Source organism: Malaclemys terrapin, chromosome 2 (genome assembly GCF_027887155.1).
Source record: "Malaclemys terrapin pileata isolate rMalTer1 chromosome 2, rMalTer1.hap1, whole genome shotgun sequence".
Taxonomy (NCBI): Eukaryota; Metazoa; Chordata; order Testudines; family Emydidae; genus Malaclemys; species Malaclemys terrapin.
Window position 1 is genome coordinate 67525913 of NC_071506.1, and position 16892 is coordinate 67542804.

The 16892-nt window shown below is 39.2% G+C and overlaps 1 protein-coding gene across 3 annotated transcripts in view; it reads left to right on the plus strand.

Moving 5' to 3' along the window:
- The window catches only part of LOC128831485 (transmembrane protein 68-like), a 35491-nt gene extending 21458 nt beyond the window's left edge, over nucleotides 1-14033 (plus strand). For 2 of the 3 annotated variants that reach the window (XM_054017916.1, XM_054017915.1), the window contains 4 exons: nucleotides 4462-4655; nucleotides 5959-6019; nucleotides 8723-8862; nucleotides 11625-14033. In XM_054017916.1, the coding sequence (XP_053873891.1) occupies nucleotides 4462-4655; nucleotides 5959-6019; nucleotides 8723-8862; nucleotides 11625-11729 (500 nt within the window). In that variant the 3' untranslated portion in view covers nucleotides 11730-14033. The remainder of the gene's footprint in view (nucleotides 1-4461; nucleotides 4656-5958; nucleotides 6020-8722; nucleotides 8863-11624) is intronic. The other variant, XM_054017917.1, reaches the window with a different exon arrangement.
- Nucleotides 14034-16892: the final 2859 nt, after the last annotated feature.

The following is a 16892-nucleotide window of genomic DNA, read 5'->3' on the forward strand; positions in this document are numbered from 1 at the left end:
TAAATGTTAAGGTCCTCCTGAGCACTAGTATAGAGAAAGTTAAAGAGGGTAAATATGGAAGCCTGTGATAATTCATTAAACTAACTTTTTATATTAAAGTAACCTAAAATTTACCTAAATGCTGATGAGGAACAAATTCCCCCAGATGCCATCTTTTGTCTTGTCCTTGAGGAAATGGTGGAATTTTCTATAAGATGTCCCTTCTTCCTTCCTTCCCAACTTTTTTCAGAGATGTCCTATTGAATAAATGTTTGAATAAAAAGTTTAGTATAGTTTGAGGTGCATAGATTTCAGAATATTTGTGCATATTATTTAAATGGATGAGGCAGTGTTCTTTTCTGAAGAACTTAGGTTTTTGGTTCTTAAATGGAAAGAACTGCCATGCAGTGTTAGGGCTTGTCTACATTACCCATGACGGGCAGCGATTGATCCAGCGGGGATCGATTTATTGTGTCTAGTCTTGACGCGATAAATCGACTGCCGAGTGCTCTCCGGTCGACTCTGGTACTTCACCGGAGCGACAAGCACAGGTGGAGTCGATGGGGGAGTATCAGCAGTTGACTCACCTCAGCGAAGACACCGCGGTGAGTAGATCTAAGTATGTCGACTTCAGCTATGTTATTCACGTAGCTGAAGTTGCTTAACTTAGATCGATTTCCCCCCTCATCCCCCTGTGTAGACCAGACCTTAAAATTGTTCAGTTAACATAAAAGAACCTTAAGTCAGCCACCCTGCCCATCCTGTATATTGTACGGATTAGATTTAACAAACAATAATACATTGAACTGCATATTTATAAAAATAAATACAAAACAACATGTGCAGTATAGCTGAGTTCATGGTACTGTAGGAACCTTGCTCTTCCATTTCCTCTCATTTTACTTGTACATTAATTTTTCATAAACAGCTTTTTTGCATGTAATTTTAAGATTTGCAATTGTTTTTCTTTAATAAAAAAAAAGTCTTAGGCAACTGAGTGGAGTCCATCTTGGTTGACGTGTGCCTCTTAACACTTGTGGGAAAAATGGGCAATTTGGTGTTCATATGTGTGCTGCACACATACATATATTATGGGCCAGATCTTCATCTAGTATAAATTAGCATAGTCTTATCGAGTTCCTGCTGAGAATCTTTCTGTATGAGTTCACGTTTGTGGACTTAAATTATTTTTTCACTGCTTCAAACTACATTTTGAAAGAGTCCTTTTTATGAACTCAGAACGCAGTGCTCCTTAGCAAAGGCTAACTATGTAAAAAGTTTGAACTTTCAAAGTTAGACTGTGCTTGATATTATTACATGGGAAGGGGGAGAGAATCAGCCTTATTTTTTTTTTTTTCATCAGACCCAGGAAAATCCATTGCCCAAGTTTAAACTTCAAAATTAGGATAAGCCTGGGGCTGAAGGAAAAATTTCTTCTTAAAAAAATAAAAATTAGACAAATATTCCATATGGCCAGCCATAATATTGCAGATTCTTAATCCCTGCCCTCCTATTGTTGTTCCTTTGTTTTACTCTTTTAAAAAATGAATTTAAAAAATAAAATCAGATGGCCTAAAAATAGTGTTTCTCTTATACTCATACCTCAGTTTGCTTAGGTCAGGTCTGCACTAGGAGTGTCTTGCTATGTCAGTTAAAAAGAATAAGCTGCATTATTATCGCTATCCTCCATCCTGTGAAATTACTGTACAAGTATAAATCAGCTATACTAGCAAAGCTGTGTACCCACAGGAGCACTGTCAGTATAGTATACTGGCATTCCCATACCAGTAAACACTCCTTGTGTGGACATGGTCTCAGCTTTCATTTTAAAAAAAAAAGCAAGTTGCTAGTTGTTATGGTTGGGTAGGGGAATCCCTCAAAAATATGAATTGAGTGTAATCAGTGACGAGATAGGTATGTAAATTTGCAAAGAGGCTGGAATAATAGCTCTGAGAAGTGCCTCATTCATTTCAGTGAGGAGGTTAACTAAGATGCCTAGTGCTGATAATTTAAATGTAGTCGTTAATTATTTCATTCTCATGTAAGAAAAGAGAGGGAATCACAAATTTGCAGTTTTCTGTGAGTGATGTTGCATTTTGGTGAGTTCTACCACTCCCAACTGTTCCCCCTCGCCCCTCCTCCCCCACAAAATAAAGGAGCTAAGCTCAAGGTACATGGCGGAGCCCATGGACATATTCAAGCCCCTCCGATAGGAGCTAAGCTCAAGGAGCCCAGAGAACACACATGTTCATGTTTTGAACATCTGCATGTTCTCCCGTGAGTGGCAATTCATTTTGGCAACTCACATGGGTGAAGTTTATTTTGTGAGCAGAGCCTGGAAGAATACCACTACTTCATCTCCCCTACCCTTCCCCATTTGACCCCTAGATAAAAGTACTGAAAGGTTCTTGTCAATTTGAAAAATGAATAATTAAACTTAATTTTGTAATTCTGACAGTCATTATTAAACTAAAATGTAAGTTGTTCCATTGATCTGTCAGAATGTGTAGCTTCTAGCCTTCTCCTCTTTAAGGCATATTCCTTCCAAGTATAAACAACTGGAAATGCAATCCTGCCTACATGAGGAAATCTATTATATAAATGCCTCAGAAACTTCATTGACACAGAGTGAAGGTTGCCTGGTGGTGCCTTGTGCCCTTTCAGAATGTGAAGAGTGGCTCAACGTAAACTTCTGAAAACCAGGAAATACAAAGTTAAGGTACATGATATCCCCTCCCCCCCAACTCCTGCAATATAACCTTAACTCTGCCCTCTGGCCCAGCATGTCAATAACACATATACTAGCATTCTATCATTTACACAGAACATTTTGGGAACAGAGCACATGGGCATTGTAGAACAAAGCCCAACAGCTTCTTTTTGCTAAGACAAAACTCGTGTTTAAGTCTGGCTTAGCTAACAGGAACGATCTGCACTTAAACATCGAGTCTGTTTCACACAAACCATCTTAGACATGCTAAATTTAACCACCCCACCCTTAGGATTCCTTACCTTGAGGATTCCTTCTGAGACATTGCCTTGTTCCTCGCTAAGCCCCAGAGACTGCTGTCACATAGATCACCGGGCAATCCACACAGCAAGAACACTCCTGCGCACCTCTGCTGGCACAGCCTACAGAATTCTGTGCTGAAATGATGCATACTTGGACACTTAAGGTATGCATGCACCACTTTTCATATCACAGTGCCAAGCTGCTCTAGCTAATCTCTCCACCATTCAACACAGCTACACCTAACACAGTGAATGCAACTGGAGTTCATGCAGATAAATGCTGTAAATTGATTTGTGGAATGCAGCACAAAAATGATGCATTCCATTAGTCCTTCCTCAGTCTGTTTATTATAGATTGACAGATTTTAGGGTCAGAAAGGATTATTAGATCATCTAGTCTGTACTCCGGTACAACACAGGCAATAGAACTTCATCCAGTTATTCCTGTGTTGAAGCTAATAACTTCCAGAAAGGCATCCAGTGTTGATTTGAAGACTTCAAGAGATGGAGAATCCACCACTTCCTTTGGTAGCTTGTTAACCGTTGCACTCCCTTACTAGACCTTTCCCCGAGGCTATTGTCCACTCCAGAAGGGGCAGAGTTACGGTTGCATTGCAAGGCTGGTGTGGGAGTGGTAAAGTTTGACTTATCTCATCTGGTGTTGTGTGCCTTTCTGGTTAGACCAGTGTCTGACTTAAATAATTGAAATTCAAGGATGATGCAAGACAGGAAAGGGTTGCGTAATTTTAATTTATAAAACATGTCCCATACCAACTTGAATCTAATGTGAACAAAATTAGGCTCACCATATTTTTCTTTCATGGTAAAAATTTAGTCAGTACGTTTAGTTACTGTTACTGAAAATGCTGAGGGTTTTTTTTATTTTCTTTCTTCACCCATATCAACATGCTCTTTGACCATTGAAAGAAAGAGCTTTAAACAATTCTGATCCATTGCACTGGTGGATTTGGTCAGAATCAAATCACGTTTGGAAAGTATGGCTTGGAAAGGAGGTAATGCTGCTGTTAAATCATCTCTTCATCATAGTTGATTAACCTGTCCAAAGGCATCTCTGTGTGTTTTTGTTAATTTGATTTGTTTGTTATGATTGAAGTTGTTACTACTGATTATGAGGTAGCACCTAATTTGATTAGGTGTGATGTACAGAGCCATTAAAAACAACCCTTTAAAGTTTAGATTTTATTGGCCAGGATTTTCAAAATCTACAAGTGATTTTTTTGGGGGTGCCCCATTTGGAATGCCTCTAAAGGGGCTGACTTTCAGAAAATGGGTGCTCTATACCTTCTGAAAACCAGATCCCTTTAGAGGTATTTCAAATTAGGTACTCCAAATCACTACTGTTTTGAAAATCTTGACCAATATATTTTGTTTTGAGACTGTGTGAAATCAATAGCTATGTAACACATTTTAAATGTTCTGTGTTGATAACTTATTTTTTACATCTTGCAGGGTTTAAACTTTTACTTGATGTGTTTGGAGTTATGCATGGACCAAAGGAAGAATGTGTTAAAGCTCTGAAGAATGGCCACTTGGTGGCTATCTCGCCAGGTGGAGTTAGAGAAGCACTCTTTAGTGATGAAAACTATGTTCTTGTATGGGGTAATCGTACGGGCTTTGCTCAGGTGGCCATTGATGCAAAAGTGGTGAGTGTGTGTGGAGGATCACAGAACAGAAGCAAAGAAGGTTAGATTTTTAGGTCTTTCTCTGGGGCTAAAGTTATTTTTCTCAGCACAGTAAAGCAAATGTTTATAAGTTATAGACGTATCATAAATATTCTCTTCCTAACTTTTGTAACTAAATTATATGATTCTATCTCCTCTCCTGTTTCTTAATGCATGCTTAGTTGTATACTTTTTTAATTTCTTTTTGTCTGATATTGAAATTCAGCTAACTTTCATTTTCCACAAGCTCATGTCACAAACTTTTAATAGTACACTAGTGTATGTAGTATTGGAGTATCTTTTCTAAAAATGCTAAAAAAACTATTGGTGATATATTATCCTAGCATTTGTTTAATCTCTAAGTGTCAGAATCCAGTAACCAAAATCTGAGTGCTTTTGTGGCTCAAAATTATTAGTGTGACTTAGCTAAATGACTTCCATCTTCCATACAGTACTAAACTGTTCTGCAAGATGTTACAGATGTTTGTTTAAATTCTTGGGAAATGTGAGATGAAAATATTTTGTCTTAGATGAGAAATATGCTCATGTAACTAAATGCTGGTGTAATGATGAGAGGTATAGTAGTCATATGTGGCTACAAATACTAGCTAATGGTGTGCGTGTGTGTATTTATGATGTGGGTGTATGATAAGATAGACCAATTTGAGATTAAATAACCTATAACAATAAGGGCCTCCAAAAGCTTTTGTAAATTTGACAGCCTTATGTCAATTTCTACAGCATCATTAACAATGTATGGATAGCAGAATATGTTAAATGTTAACATAACTCCCCATAGTTTGCCCCAGCAAATGATTCCTTATATCCCTAGCCATGGTGCTCTACCCAATTTCATTTAGGTCTGAGACAATAACATTGCCTACACGTATATTAATTAAGCACTCTACGATCCCAGTCCTGCAAATCTTGCACATATGTAATTGCTTATTTAAGTCCAGAAGGCTACTCAGATAAGTAAAGTCACACATGTGCAAATGCTTGCAGAGTGCTGTGGGGGCTCTAAAGCAATACATGACTTTAACAAGATTGACCGACTGAAATATACTAACTGTACTAACTCTACATTAGCAGGTGGTATCTTCCAATTTGGACCTTTCAGTACTATGGTAAAATAGCTTGTAGAACATTGTGTTGCTCACTGAAAAATCAGCTGTCTGCCAAAAGTATTTATCAAATAAATTACACATTTGTTTTCAAATAAACACTATGTAAAACAGTCTTCCACATATTTGCATTAAATTCTTATCTTTCTTTTTTCTCATAGCCCATCATTCCTATGTTCACACAAAATGTTCGGGAAGGAATTAGGACATTAGGAGGAATAAGTAAGATATAAAATATCTATTTTTCTATTTTTAATTTTCTGTATATGTTCAATCTCCTTACCTCAGTAGAAATACTCTCTTTAAAATCTGTGTTTAGATTTGTCATACTTATTTCTCAGAGCGGGGAAGAGAAGTCACTATGCTTTAGTGGTATAAACTGAGGTGGAATTGAGAGTCCTGTGGCACCTTTAAGACAAACAGATGTATTGGACGCGTCTGACAAAGCGGGTATTCACCCATGAAAGCTTATGCTCCAATACATCTGTTAGTCTTAAAGGTGCCACAGGACTCGCTGCTGCTTTCTACAGGTCCAGACTAACACGGCCACCCTTCTGATACTTGAGGTGGAATAGTATTGTCAAATCTTAATATTGGCACTAGCATTGGATCAGATGATGACCTACATTATTCTGTGCATAGTGAAAGGTCTTGATAAAGGAACCTGCTGCTGAATTTGCATGTAGAAGAATAAGTTTTTAGAATAATACTTTTTTCCTACATTAACATGTCTGCTATGCCTACTGTGAGTTTTCTGTTCTCTGCTGGGAGGTAGACCAGCTCTAATTAATGCTGCCTATATTTATTTAAAGGTGGGAAAAAATCTAAACAGTTCAACTTAATTTTAATCCATATCTAATTTGCTAATCAGGCAGAAAACATGTGTGAAAATACATACGTGTTCTGCCTCTCTCTTTTCACTTACCCCTCCCCCTTCAGTTTTTTCCAAAACACACACATGAAGTCTAAACAGTCTGCTCCTAGGACAGCTAGATGACAGGGTCTCTGCTGAGCCATTAGTGCAGGTAGCCTTAGACACACCTCTCCTCCACGCTCCTCCATATGCCTTGAGTCAGAGGATTACTAGAGTAGCCACATCTATCTGTGTAGCACCTTCTGCCTCAACCACAGCCGCTCCTTCTCCTGTTTCACAGTACTACAGACAAAAAGCAATCTTTCCTCCTGACATTGCTTCCAGTCATGATCGGGGACAGAATTCTGGGCAAAGAGAGCCTGGGCAACAAATGGAGAAGTGCAAGGTAGCCACATGTTCTCCATGCACTACAAAATAGACATACAACCATTAACTGATGCAGTATTCAAGATTCATAGGCCAGAAGGGACCATTATAAACATCTGCTCTGACCTCCTGTAAAAATGGCATATGGTAGAGGTGGGATTCAAACCCACACCCCCAAAGAGACCGGACCCTCCATCCAGTCTTAGCCAGGCTACCAGCATAGGAAAGAGGTCAGCTCAGGAAGGCATCACTGGGAATGAAACCCAGGAGCTCCTTTTCACTAGAAAGGCACTAGCTAAGCCATGGTGCTACCCTCTGTAATTCTAAAGGTACAAGACCAAACTTGGCTTTTGCAAAAAGCTCCATCCCTGGAAGTGCTACAATCTCTAGTGCCTTGGGAGTTTGTTTCTATTCTAGGAAGAATTGGCGTTGTTTCCATCTAATATCTTTCCTGCTGTTTGCAGTAGGATTAGTATATATCTTAGAGAAATTTAGTTAACTTATTATTGATGTATTTTTGTTCTTTTATGTCTACCAGTTGTTGCTTTCATTACATTTGGACTTTCTTAGGTCTTATATGCTCTGTACACAAAACTTAATAACCCAATCACTGATGATTTTCTTATCCCTTTACACTCTGTTAAACTAAGTTCCAGTCTAAGGTCACAGGTCTAGTACTGTCACAGCTTTGCGATGACACCACTCTGGTGACCTTGAGATAAGTGCTTTTTAAAAAAAAAAGTAAAATAAATAAGCATATGATGGAGGCCACTTAATGCTGACTGATGCCTCTGATTTTGTCTCCTAAAAATTAAAATATAAAATGCCATATACACTTTATAGTGCAGGATAGCTCTTTGATCTTCCATTTGGTGGGGACTAGAGCAGTATGTTTTTTGTGTGTGCAACTCTCCTCTCTCACCCAGGTCTCTTCTGATTGAAGAGTTCCTTTCCCTTCCTTCCAGACCCCAAATCCCTGAAATTCAGGTAGCTAGTTCTATTCTAAATTCTAGTCTTCTCTAGGTTCTTATATTGCCCTTATTACCCTAGTATCTGAGCATCTTTCAGTAGCATGTTAAGCAATGTGATTAACATCTATCATATGTGGTTCATTCTCTCCTTCTCATATTTTGGGGGGCAGGGGGAAGAAGTAGGTGTATGTGCGTGTGCATTTTAGTTTGGTAGGGGGTGGTTTTGGAGATTTTTAAAAATAGATATTTGACATCCCCCCTGACAGAAATTGGCTGAGGAGGGTCTCCTAGGGATGCCTGTTTCCTTTTCTCCTGTTAGATATTTCAGGGGAGGGTTTGTTGTCCTGTCTGCACCCTTTCTTCCCTCCAGTCATAACCCCCTCCACAGGATTTTGAGGAGGCTATCTACTAATCTGAACTCCCACCTATCTCAATAGCTCTCCTTGCCCTTTCAGTGTCAGTCACTGGATTACCTTCTGCAGAAGAGAACTCTAAAAAGCTCCCTTCCAGGCATCATAGGAGCGGGTTGTGGTTATTCTTGTTTTGGCTGTGACGCTTCCATTTTTACAAAGTGAAGATCAAGGGTGGAATAGCACTTCAAAGATACTGTTGTTCATTTGGGAACCTGCGATCAGAGGCCTGGGTTACTTTACAAGTTAATTCATCTACTGCCTCCCAAAATGCAAATTAATATTTTTTTAAACTAAAAAACAGGATTATTTAGGTTGATATATGAACGTCTTCGATTACCCCTTGTTCCTATATATGGAGAGTTTCCAGTCAAATTTCGTACATACATTGGAGATCCTATTCCATATGATCCAAATATAAATGCTGCAGAACTGTCTGGAAAGGTAAGGTTTCGGGGGTTTTCTTCTACTTTTTTCTACTTGCAATATTGAAACCATTTAAAATACTTGTAGCTGAAAGTCCCTGCTGTCATGAAGCGGTGAGTGTTTAAAAAAATAAATTAAATAGACAAAAACTCCACAAATTGGAAAGTAAGAGATTGTGAATCCCAGTGATGATTGGACCTAGTGAACTGTGTTATTGGGCCAAGAGATCCACTATCTATGCAGTCTCCCTCATACAGCCTATGAAATTATTGTATGCAGATTACGTATAGAGTAAGGGTGGTGTTAAATCAGTGGCCTAGCATTCTTGGCATGGGTGTAATTTGTAAAGTCAAAATGGCTGAGAATTTAAAAATCCCAGTGAGGATTGAAACTGGTGATTATTCTAAACAAAGTGATCTATCCACCATGGTTGTAGCTGTTTCTGTCCCTTCACGCTGACTCAGCAGAAACTCTGGGCTTCAGAGTGACATAAGGAGAGATTGACAGTCCTGGAAGCTTATTACTGTAAAAGCTGTTTTATCCGGCATGTTGGGGGAATGCCAGTAAATGAAAAATACCGGTTAACTAAGAGGGAGGGAGTTTGGGTGGGGGGTTAGGGAGAGATTGTGGGGCATGAGCTCTGGGAGGGAATTTGGGTGTGGGAGGGGAGTGCGGGGTGCCAGACCTTGGGGGCACTCAATTCAAGCGGCTCCCCGCAAGTGGCGACCTGTCCTGGCCGCTCCTAGGTGTAGTCACGGCAGGCGGCTCTGTGAGCTGCCTCCACCCACAGGCACTGCCCCCGCAGCTCCCATTGGCTGCAGTTTCCTGCCAATGGGAGCTGCGGAGCCAGCCACCTGCCGTGCTTCCGCCTAGGAGCAGCCGGGATAGGTCGCCCCTTGTGGGGAGCCGCCTGAGGTGAGCGTCTCCTGAATCCGGCATCCCAAGCTTCCCCCTGTGCCCCAACCCCATGCCTTGAGCCCCCTCCAACACCCAAACTCCCTCCCAGAGCCCGCGCTCCACATCCCCGCACATGCCCCCAACACACTGCTGGCCCTGTGCCAACTGGAGTATAAACTGGACTTTCAATGAAGATCAGAAATTCTGGTTTATAGAGCTTTCTTATTGGTGAAGTGCTGGATAAAACAGCTTTTACTGTATATAGATACTGGAAGTATTTGTTTTCAAGTTAGTTATTTCCTATCTTAGAGTATGCTAATTAAGTGTTACATAGTGCAGTGTGGTCCTAATACACATCTATAGTTGTTACATCCCTGTCTTATGTTGTCAGAATTCATGATAGATTTCTTCACTGTTTGATTCTTGTAACCCTCTTCTGTCCTATGCTGATAGCTATAATATATGAAATGGAGGTAAGGAAGTTCTGGCACAGAAATAGGTTCTAGGCCCCTTGAAACAGTGTATGGTGTTTATTTGGATCAGAATGACAGCTTATCTTAAGTTCTAGTGTGAATTCTAGCCCGATGAAAGTAGCTGTAGTTACCTGTTCATGAAAGTCATTTACATTTGTCCCAAAGGAGGTCCCTCTATTTCTTGGCTTATGTAAAAAAAAAAAAAAAAAACTACTAAGAAATGTTAAACCCACCAGATCTGCACTGAGAATTATGGATGTTAACAGGAAATAAAATCACATTAAAGCAAACTGATCTCTCCACCTCCCAGCTACACATTGTAGTTCTTCGTCGTCTTAAGTGTCTGACCTACAACCACACAACATGCACACGCTCTTCAAGTTTAGTATGTTCATAGATGATTAGTTCAGTCATCTTTTCTGTTTTATGGTTGTCTACTGTTTTATGTTCACATAATTATGACTAGCCTTTGTGAATGCAGAGTACAGGAAGCACGCAGCTCTTTCGTAGACTGGCAGGTATGAGTGGTGCAGGCAAGGGCGATTTTAGGTCAATAATCAGAAGATCTTTAAATATGTACTTATAAAATAAGCACTCTGAAAGGAAATCCTTCGCTATCTCATGAAAGTTTTGACTGTGTCAGTATCAAATTGGTTGGTCTCATTAGCTGGTTTGCTCTCTTTGAACATATTTATTGAAAGATGACATAGCTGATAAATGTTTGACTGTATTACTTAAATCCCATTTAACTAAAGCTCAGATATTTTCCCTCCATGGTTTGCCTAAAGCACTAGTCCTGTAGAGCTGCAAAGCTAGTGGGATTTGGAAAAGGAGGCTTGCTATTTATCATTTAAGGGAGTTGTACGTCAGGCTTTGAAGTTTTTTTACTTAGTGCCTGCATTTCCTCCAATCCTAAACGCAGACTTCAAAATCTGTTGGACTGTCTCCCATGACAACTTGCCCAATTAATCAAAAGGGTTCGGATATCTCCTGAAAGCTTCAGATAAGCAATGTACTATAGGTATACTTTCCCATCATGATAGCTATGAGACATCATTAGCTTAATTTCTTTATATTTTTATGGAAACTTTACATGTTTAGACACTTAGGTGGAGTGAGCATGTACTTTTTACTGTTGCTTTGCTATTTATACTTTGTATATTTACTTATCAAAGGTAGATACATCAGGCATCACTGGTGCCTGAAAAGGAATAAATTGTAAGTGGTTTCTTTGAAAAAGATCCTACGCACATTTCCCCTGGTTTTAATTTAAAAGCAGGTATTGTGCCCTGGATTCTGGAATCTTTAGTAGGATGAAAATCTATTCTATGAATTGATGTATTCCCACTAGTGTAATATAAAAAGAACAGTTAGTTAATTTCCTTGCAATTTCTTTTTTTCTCTTAACAGGCAAAGGCTGCAATCCAGTCTTTAATAGACAGACATCAGAAAATACCAGGAAATGTATTTAGGGCTTTAATGGAACGATTTGAGACACAGCAGAAAGAAGACTAGTGTGTGGTGCATAACAAACTACACATTTACTTGTAATATTTTCAAAACTGTTTGTAACTTATATTATTATCCTCAAAATTGATTATTAAATGCATTGTCTTAATGATATTTCTTTTTTAATGCAGATGTTTTCTGTATAGTTTAACAAGAGCTGTGAGCAATGATTTTTTTTTTTTCTTCCTCTGCAGTGACCAGTATCAAACTTGAGCCCAAACTTGCAATCTTACTCAGGTAAAAATCTGACTAATGTAATTAGCTTTGAAGTGCAGTCCTATATTGAAAAATAACTTAGTGAGAATGACATTGGAGGCTTCCATATTCATGGTCTTTTGATAATTTCCATCTCAAATTTCCACGTAAAAAAAATGTTTGGTCTAACTGCCAAGCCTGCAAACTCATGGTGAATTCTGAGATGCAAGCTAGATTCGTTCTATCTAAACACCATTACCAGAAATAGAGGTTCTCCCAACCAAATAAAGCCCTGAACTACACCTGTGAAACCCCATTTTCTTTAGATTATGCCCTTGGCTACATCTGTACAAACTTAAATTACATTCAAAGATGTTGGCATAGACAGGTGTAACTAGTCACTTAGCTTTACATGCGGAACCTGTAGTCCTGGTGGTAATGCTTCAGCTGGAAGGTATCCAGCTTTATTGTTGGAGCCCAGAAGGAGTTTGTGGGGCTGGAGCTTTATTAGAAGAAAAAGAAAAGAAAAACAAAAACAAGAAACTGAGCAAACTTCTTACTTAAACCAGTAAGACACAATACATTTGGAACCCCATAATGCTATTTTGATGAAGTCATTTTTCAGGATAAAACCACATGGGTTTTTTTGTCCCTGACTAAGGACTGTAGCCCCATAAATCTGCAAACAGAAAACCAGATCGTTTTTTTGGCACAGTGAACTGAATGCCTAATGTTTCAGAAAGAAGGCATGAGTAGTAATCAAAACTGCAACAGTCAGAATTTTTAATTATATTACAAAATAGAATGCAATGTGTAATGTATTTTTTCAGAGTTTCACCATATTCAGCAGTATAAACAGGCTTTATAATTTTTGTATATATGTACCTCACTATTTTTGTAAAAAACTATATACATTTTTTTTACGCATCAGAATTACTAAAATATGACTTGCCCTCAATTATGCAGTCTTCACTCATATAATACTCTCACTAAAGTGCGTGGGGGGTTTGCCTGAAGAAGGAGTTGCAGGATTGGGCTAGTTTTGTTCATTGACAATAAACTGAATTTTTATCGTAACTGAATCACTGACTAATGCATGAATTGTCTGAATAGCAAAATACCTTAAATATTTCCTGTAGATAAGTACTCAAACTGTCAGTGACAATAAAATTAATGTCTGGGAGTGCTCTTCAATTGTAGGAGGCCATCATCTCCTGGTAGGCCTTTTAAAAAACAAAACACTTTTAAAGACACAAAGAGCAAATCTCTTTCACTTAACTGTTACAGTTTGGTTAATTCCTGCAAACACTTACGTGCACATGCCTTACTTTACACACAACTTAAGTCCCATTTAAATCAATATGACTGTGCATATATTTGCAGGATCAGGGTTTTATATTAAGTGTAGAGTCATATGGGGGGAACAAATGTCTGTACATTATAAGATCTGCAGAAACAATTCATCTCTCTGTATACTGTAGTGTTCTGTTTGATTTAAAATGTTTAGTTAAAATGTTTAAGCTTGAAAAAAATCATGTCGTGAAAACAAATGCCCTTTCCAAAGTCTTCATTGATTTGTGATCTACTTGAAAATTTAAGGGGATGCTATCATGATCTAAGAATAACTTTAATTTATTGTTCTGTTTAATGCATTAGACCATTAAAACTGATAATTTTTACTAAAACTTATTTTTATGTAAGTTAGATATTTTATTTTTGCATTTTTCTCAAGGTGGACAATGAAAACAGACTAAGTTGTAGTTACCTTTCAGGATGCACTAGGGCAGTGCTGACTGTTGGGGTTACACACTATATAGGGGAACACTTAATAATTTTTTTTTCATGGTAATTAAATGAGAGAGATCAACCTATTATGTTGATCTTAGATTTTGAAAGACTTGCTTTTACTTCACATGGGGCCAAATTTCACCTGACTTTGTCCCTTTAATTTAAGAACTATTGAAACTTAAGTATCAAATCAAATGCAGTATCAGTACTTTTTAGATATTAAATACACTTTTTGTTTGTATAGGCTTTTCATATTTAATTCTCTATTTGTGATATGTACTGTATAAACATACCCTACAGACAAATAAAATTGAAATTACAACTGGAGTAGACTCCTGAAATTACTTTATGCTCACTGTGTATGGATTAAGTGTGAGAGTACATGTAACTTGGCCCTCTGAAACTACCAGTGGATCTGAGCAGCAGAGTAGAAAGTATCCAGTTGTGGGGGAGGAAAAAAGAAATAAAATACCAAAAATAATTACTAAATTAAAGGAATAAGAAAACATTGAAAGAATGGATGTGAAAAACATTGGCAACTGTTCTGGGACTGTGCAGTAGGTATTGCCAAGGGTGATTAGTGGTAAGTAGCTATTGTGTTGTGTGTTAGGAGTAAGTTATTAAAAGAATGCTGTAGTTGCCTTCAAGCTGGATGGCTAATAACTACAAATATTAATTGTATAATCTGCTGAACAGCAGATAATTTTTCCCTCTTTATTTCAACTGAGATGCCATAACAAAGACAGGAATTTTCATACAGGTTAGAAATGTACTACTGTCACACTAAAATGGAATTAGCACTCTTTCCCCTGCAAATCCAAAACTTTTCACTGGCCAGTTTTTTGGCTGCTTTTTACTGGCAGTTAATACTCTTCCGGTAGCAGATTTAGTGACACCGAGATTACTGTAATTTAATACTGAATCTCTAAACTAAAATCATTTATATTTTGTCAGAAGATGGAAGCTAGAGCAGTTCATCATTCTACCAATGTGGATCCTGTTTAAATAATGAATTATGCAATAGATTTTGTGTTGGATTTGCTGTACAGTGTGCCAAGGTGGCAATTTATACCACTATACTTTGTGAAAGATTTGCAAGGGGTAAAGTGGAGTTTTTCCCATTGTAATGATAAATGTTACAGAGTTGATTATTGCTAACCTCTATAAACTTGTCGTAAGTGGTTAGCTTGAAAGACGAAAAGTGCACAAGTGATGAAGTAGGTGAGGACAGACAGGTCCTCGCAGAGAGGTGTAGAACAAACCATACTTAAATAGAGGGTGGAATTTTCTTTTCAATAGCTGCAACAAATACAGTTCTTTGAGTGTGTGTCAGTGTGGAATCCACTGGAGGTGCACATGCACCTCATGCAAACAAGACTGGATTTTTTTGATTAGCAGTGTCTGCACGTACATCCTGTGCTACCTCATGCTGTCGCACAAGAGCATAAAGGGGGACCTGGCCATCTCTCAATTCCCTCTTAGCACCCATGGGAGTGAGACAACCTGGGGAGTGTCCAACCTGCTAGTTCTTAGCTCAGGCTAAACGTCAAAATCTTCTGCAAATCTTCAAAACTGCTTCCCATCTCTGTCTGAATTAATCAGCAATCATCTGGACCGAATTTTGTTGGTCAGACTCTCCTTTACAGCCTCACTCATACAGAATCCCCCTAAGCAGGGCTTATCAAATGGCTGATTTGAAACCTGCGGCCTTCAAGCCCAGTCCTTCCTGCAATGGACTGATCCTCCTGGGCACAGTAGGTATTTCTTCTGCCTGGGGGAATCATACATTCCAAGCTGAAGCTTTGTATGCTTATCCTTCTCCATGAGGACATGCAAGTCCTGAGAGATGAGGCTGAATTCTACCTTCTGGAACAGTCCACGAAGATCTCATCAGACACAGAAGAAATTAGGTCCAAAATCCTACTAGTAGTCAGGCCAGAATCATCTAGTGTCCCATGGAGCAGACAGGCAATGCCTAAGCTTACAATGGAGAAGATGGCACCAAGGAAAAACTTGACACAGACACCAACACCAGCATTGGCACAAACAGTGGTACCAGCACAAAAGCTGTCCTCAGCTTCAACACTAAAGCCAGCACCAATAGCTCAGGTGGTGAAGTCAAACATCAAAAGGGCCCACTCCGAGCACTGAGGCAGAAGCAAAGGTCAGTAATAATAATGTTAAATAAAATTGTTCCCAAGACCGATGCCTGAGGAACTCCACTACTAACCTCCCTCCTGCCTGACAGAGAGATGTCCTGTAAGCTCCATACCCCACCCAGGGATGGAGAGAAAGATCAGGCTGCAAAACAGCTTTGGGTGATGAAATGCAAGCAGAACCAGGTCCAGCATTAGTATTCTGACATCCATTGCCACTGATGCCGACTCCAGTACTGAAAGCACCTTATGCATCAATGCTGCTCCTAGAAGACATCTACTCTTCACCATCACTGCAATATACATTCTCCCTGTCATCAAGCAGAGAATCTTCACCTTGGAGTTCTTTCTACTCTGGGAAGTGTGCCAGGTGAGTGCCTGGCAACTGCAACCCAGCAATATGAGTTTTCTGCTAGATGTACTTATAATGCATACTCTGAAATGCCTTTCTGTGTAGGAGTGATGTGTTCTGCAACGCCCATATTCAAGAAAGAGAGGCCTGATCTTAGTTTTGGCCTTCTGCGCTACGTGCTCTGCATAAACGTAAGAAACAGTCCCTGCCCTGCTCACCTTACAATCTAAACAGACAACTCAGAGAGAGAGGGGTAGTCTGATTTTACAGATGAGGCTCAGAGAGATTAAGTGTCCTGCCCAAGGTCACATGGGACACCTATGGCAGAGCTATGTATTCAGTCCAGATTTACAGACTTCTAATCCACTGTTTTAATGATAGGATGAGGCTTCATTTTATACCATTCACACAGAGAGAGGGCTTGATTCTGCTGACATACCATTGCAGGGTATCTCAGGGCAACTGCACCTTTAACCCTTCTTCCCCTCTGCTCAAGAAATGCCTGTTCAGATCTTGGGCGTCTAGCAGTCAGCTCATCCGTAACAGGGAACTGTGTCCCTTTCCCTAAAGATAGGAGTTCAGGTGCAGTCTCCTTGCACTCACTGTGATTCTCCCCAAACAGTCTGACTAATGTCCCACCCCTGCTCTATGCTTTCTCTCCAGGGGCTATGACTAGGG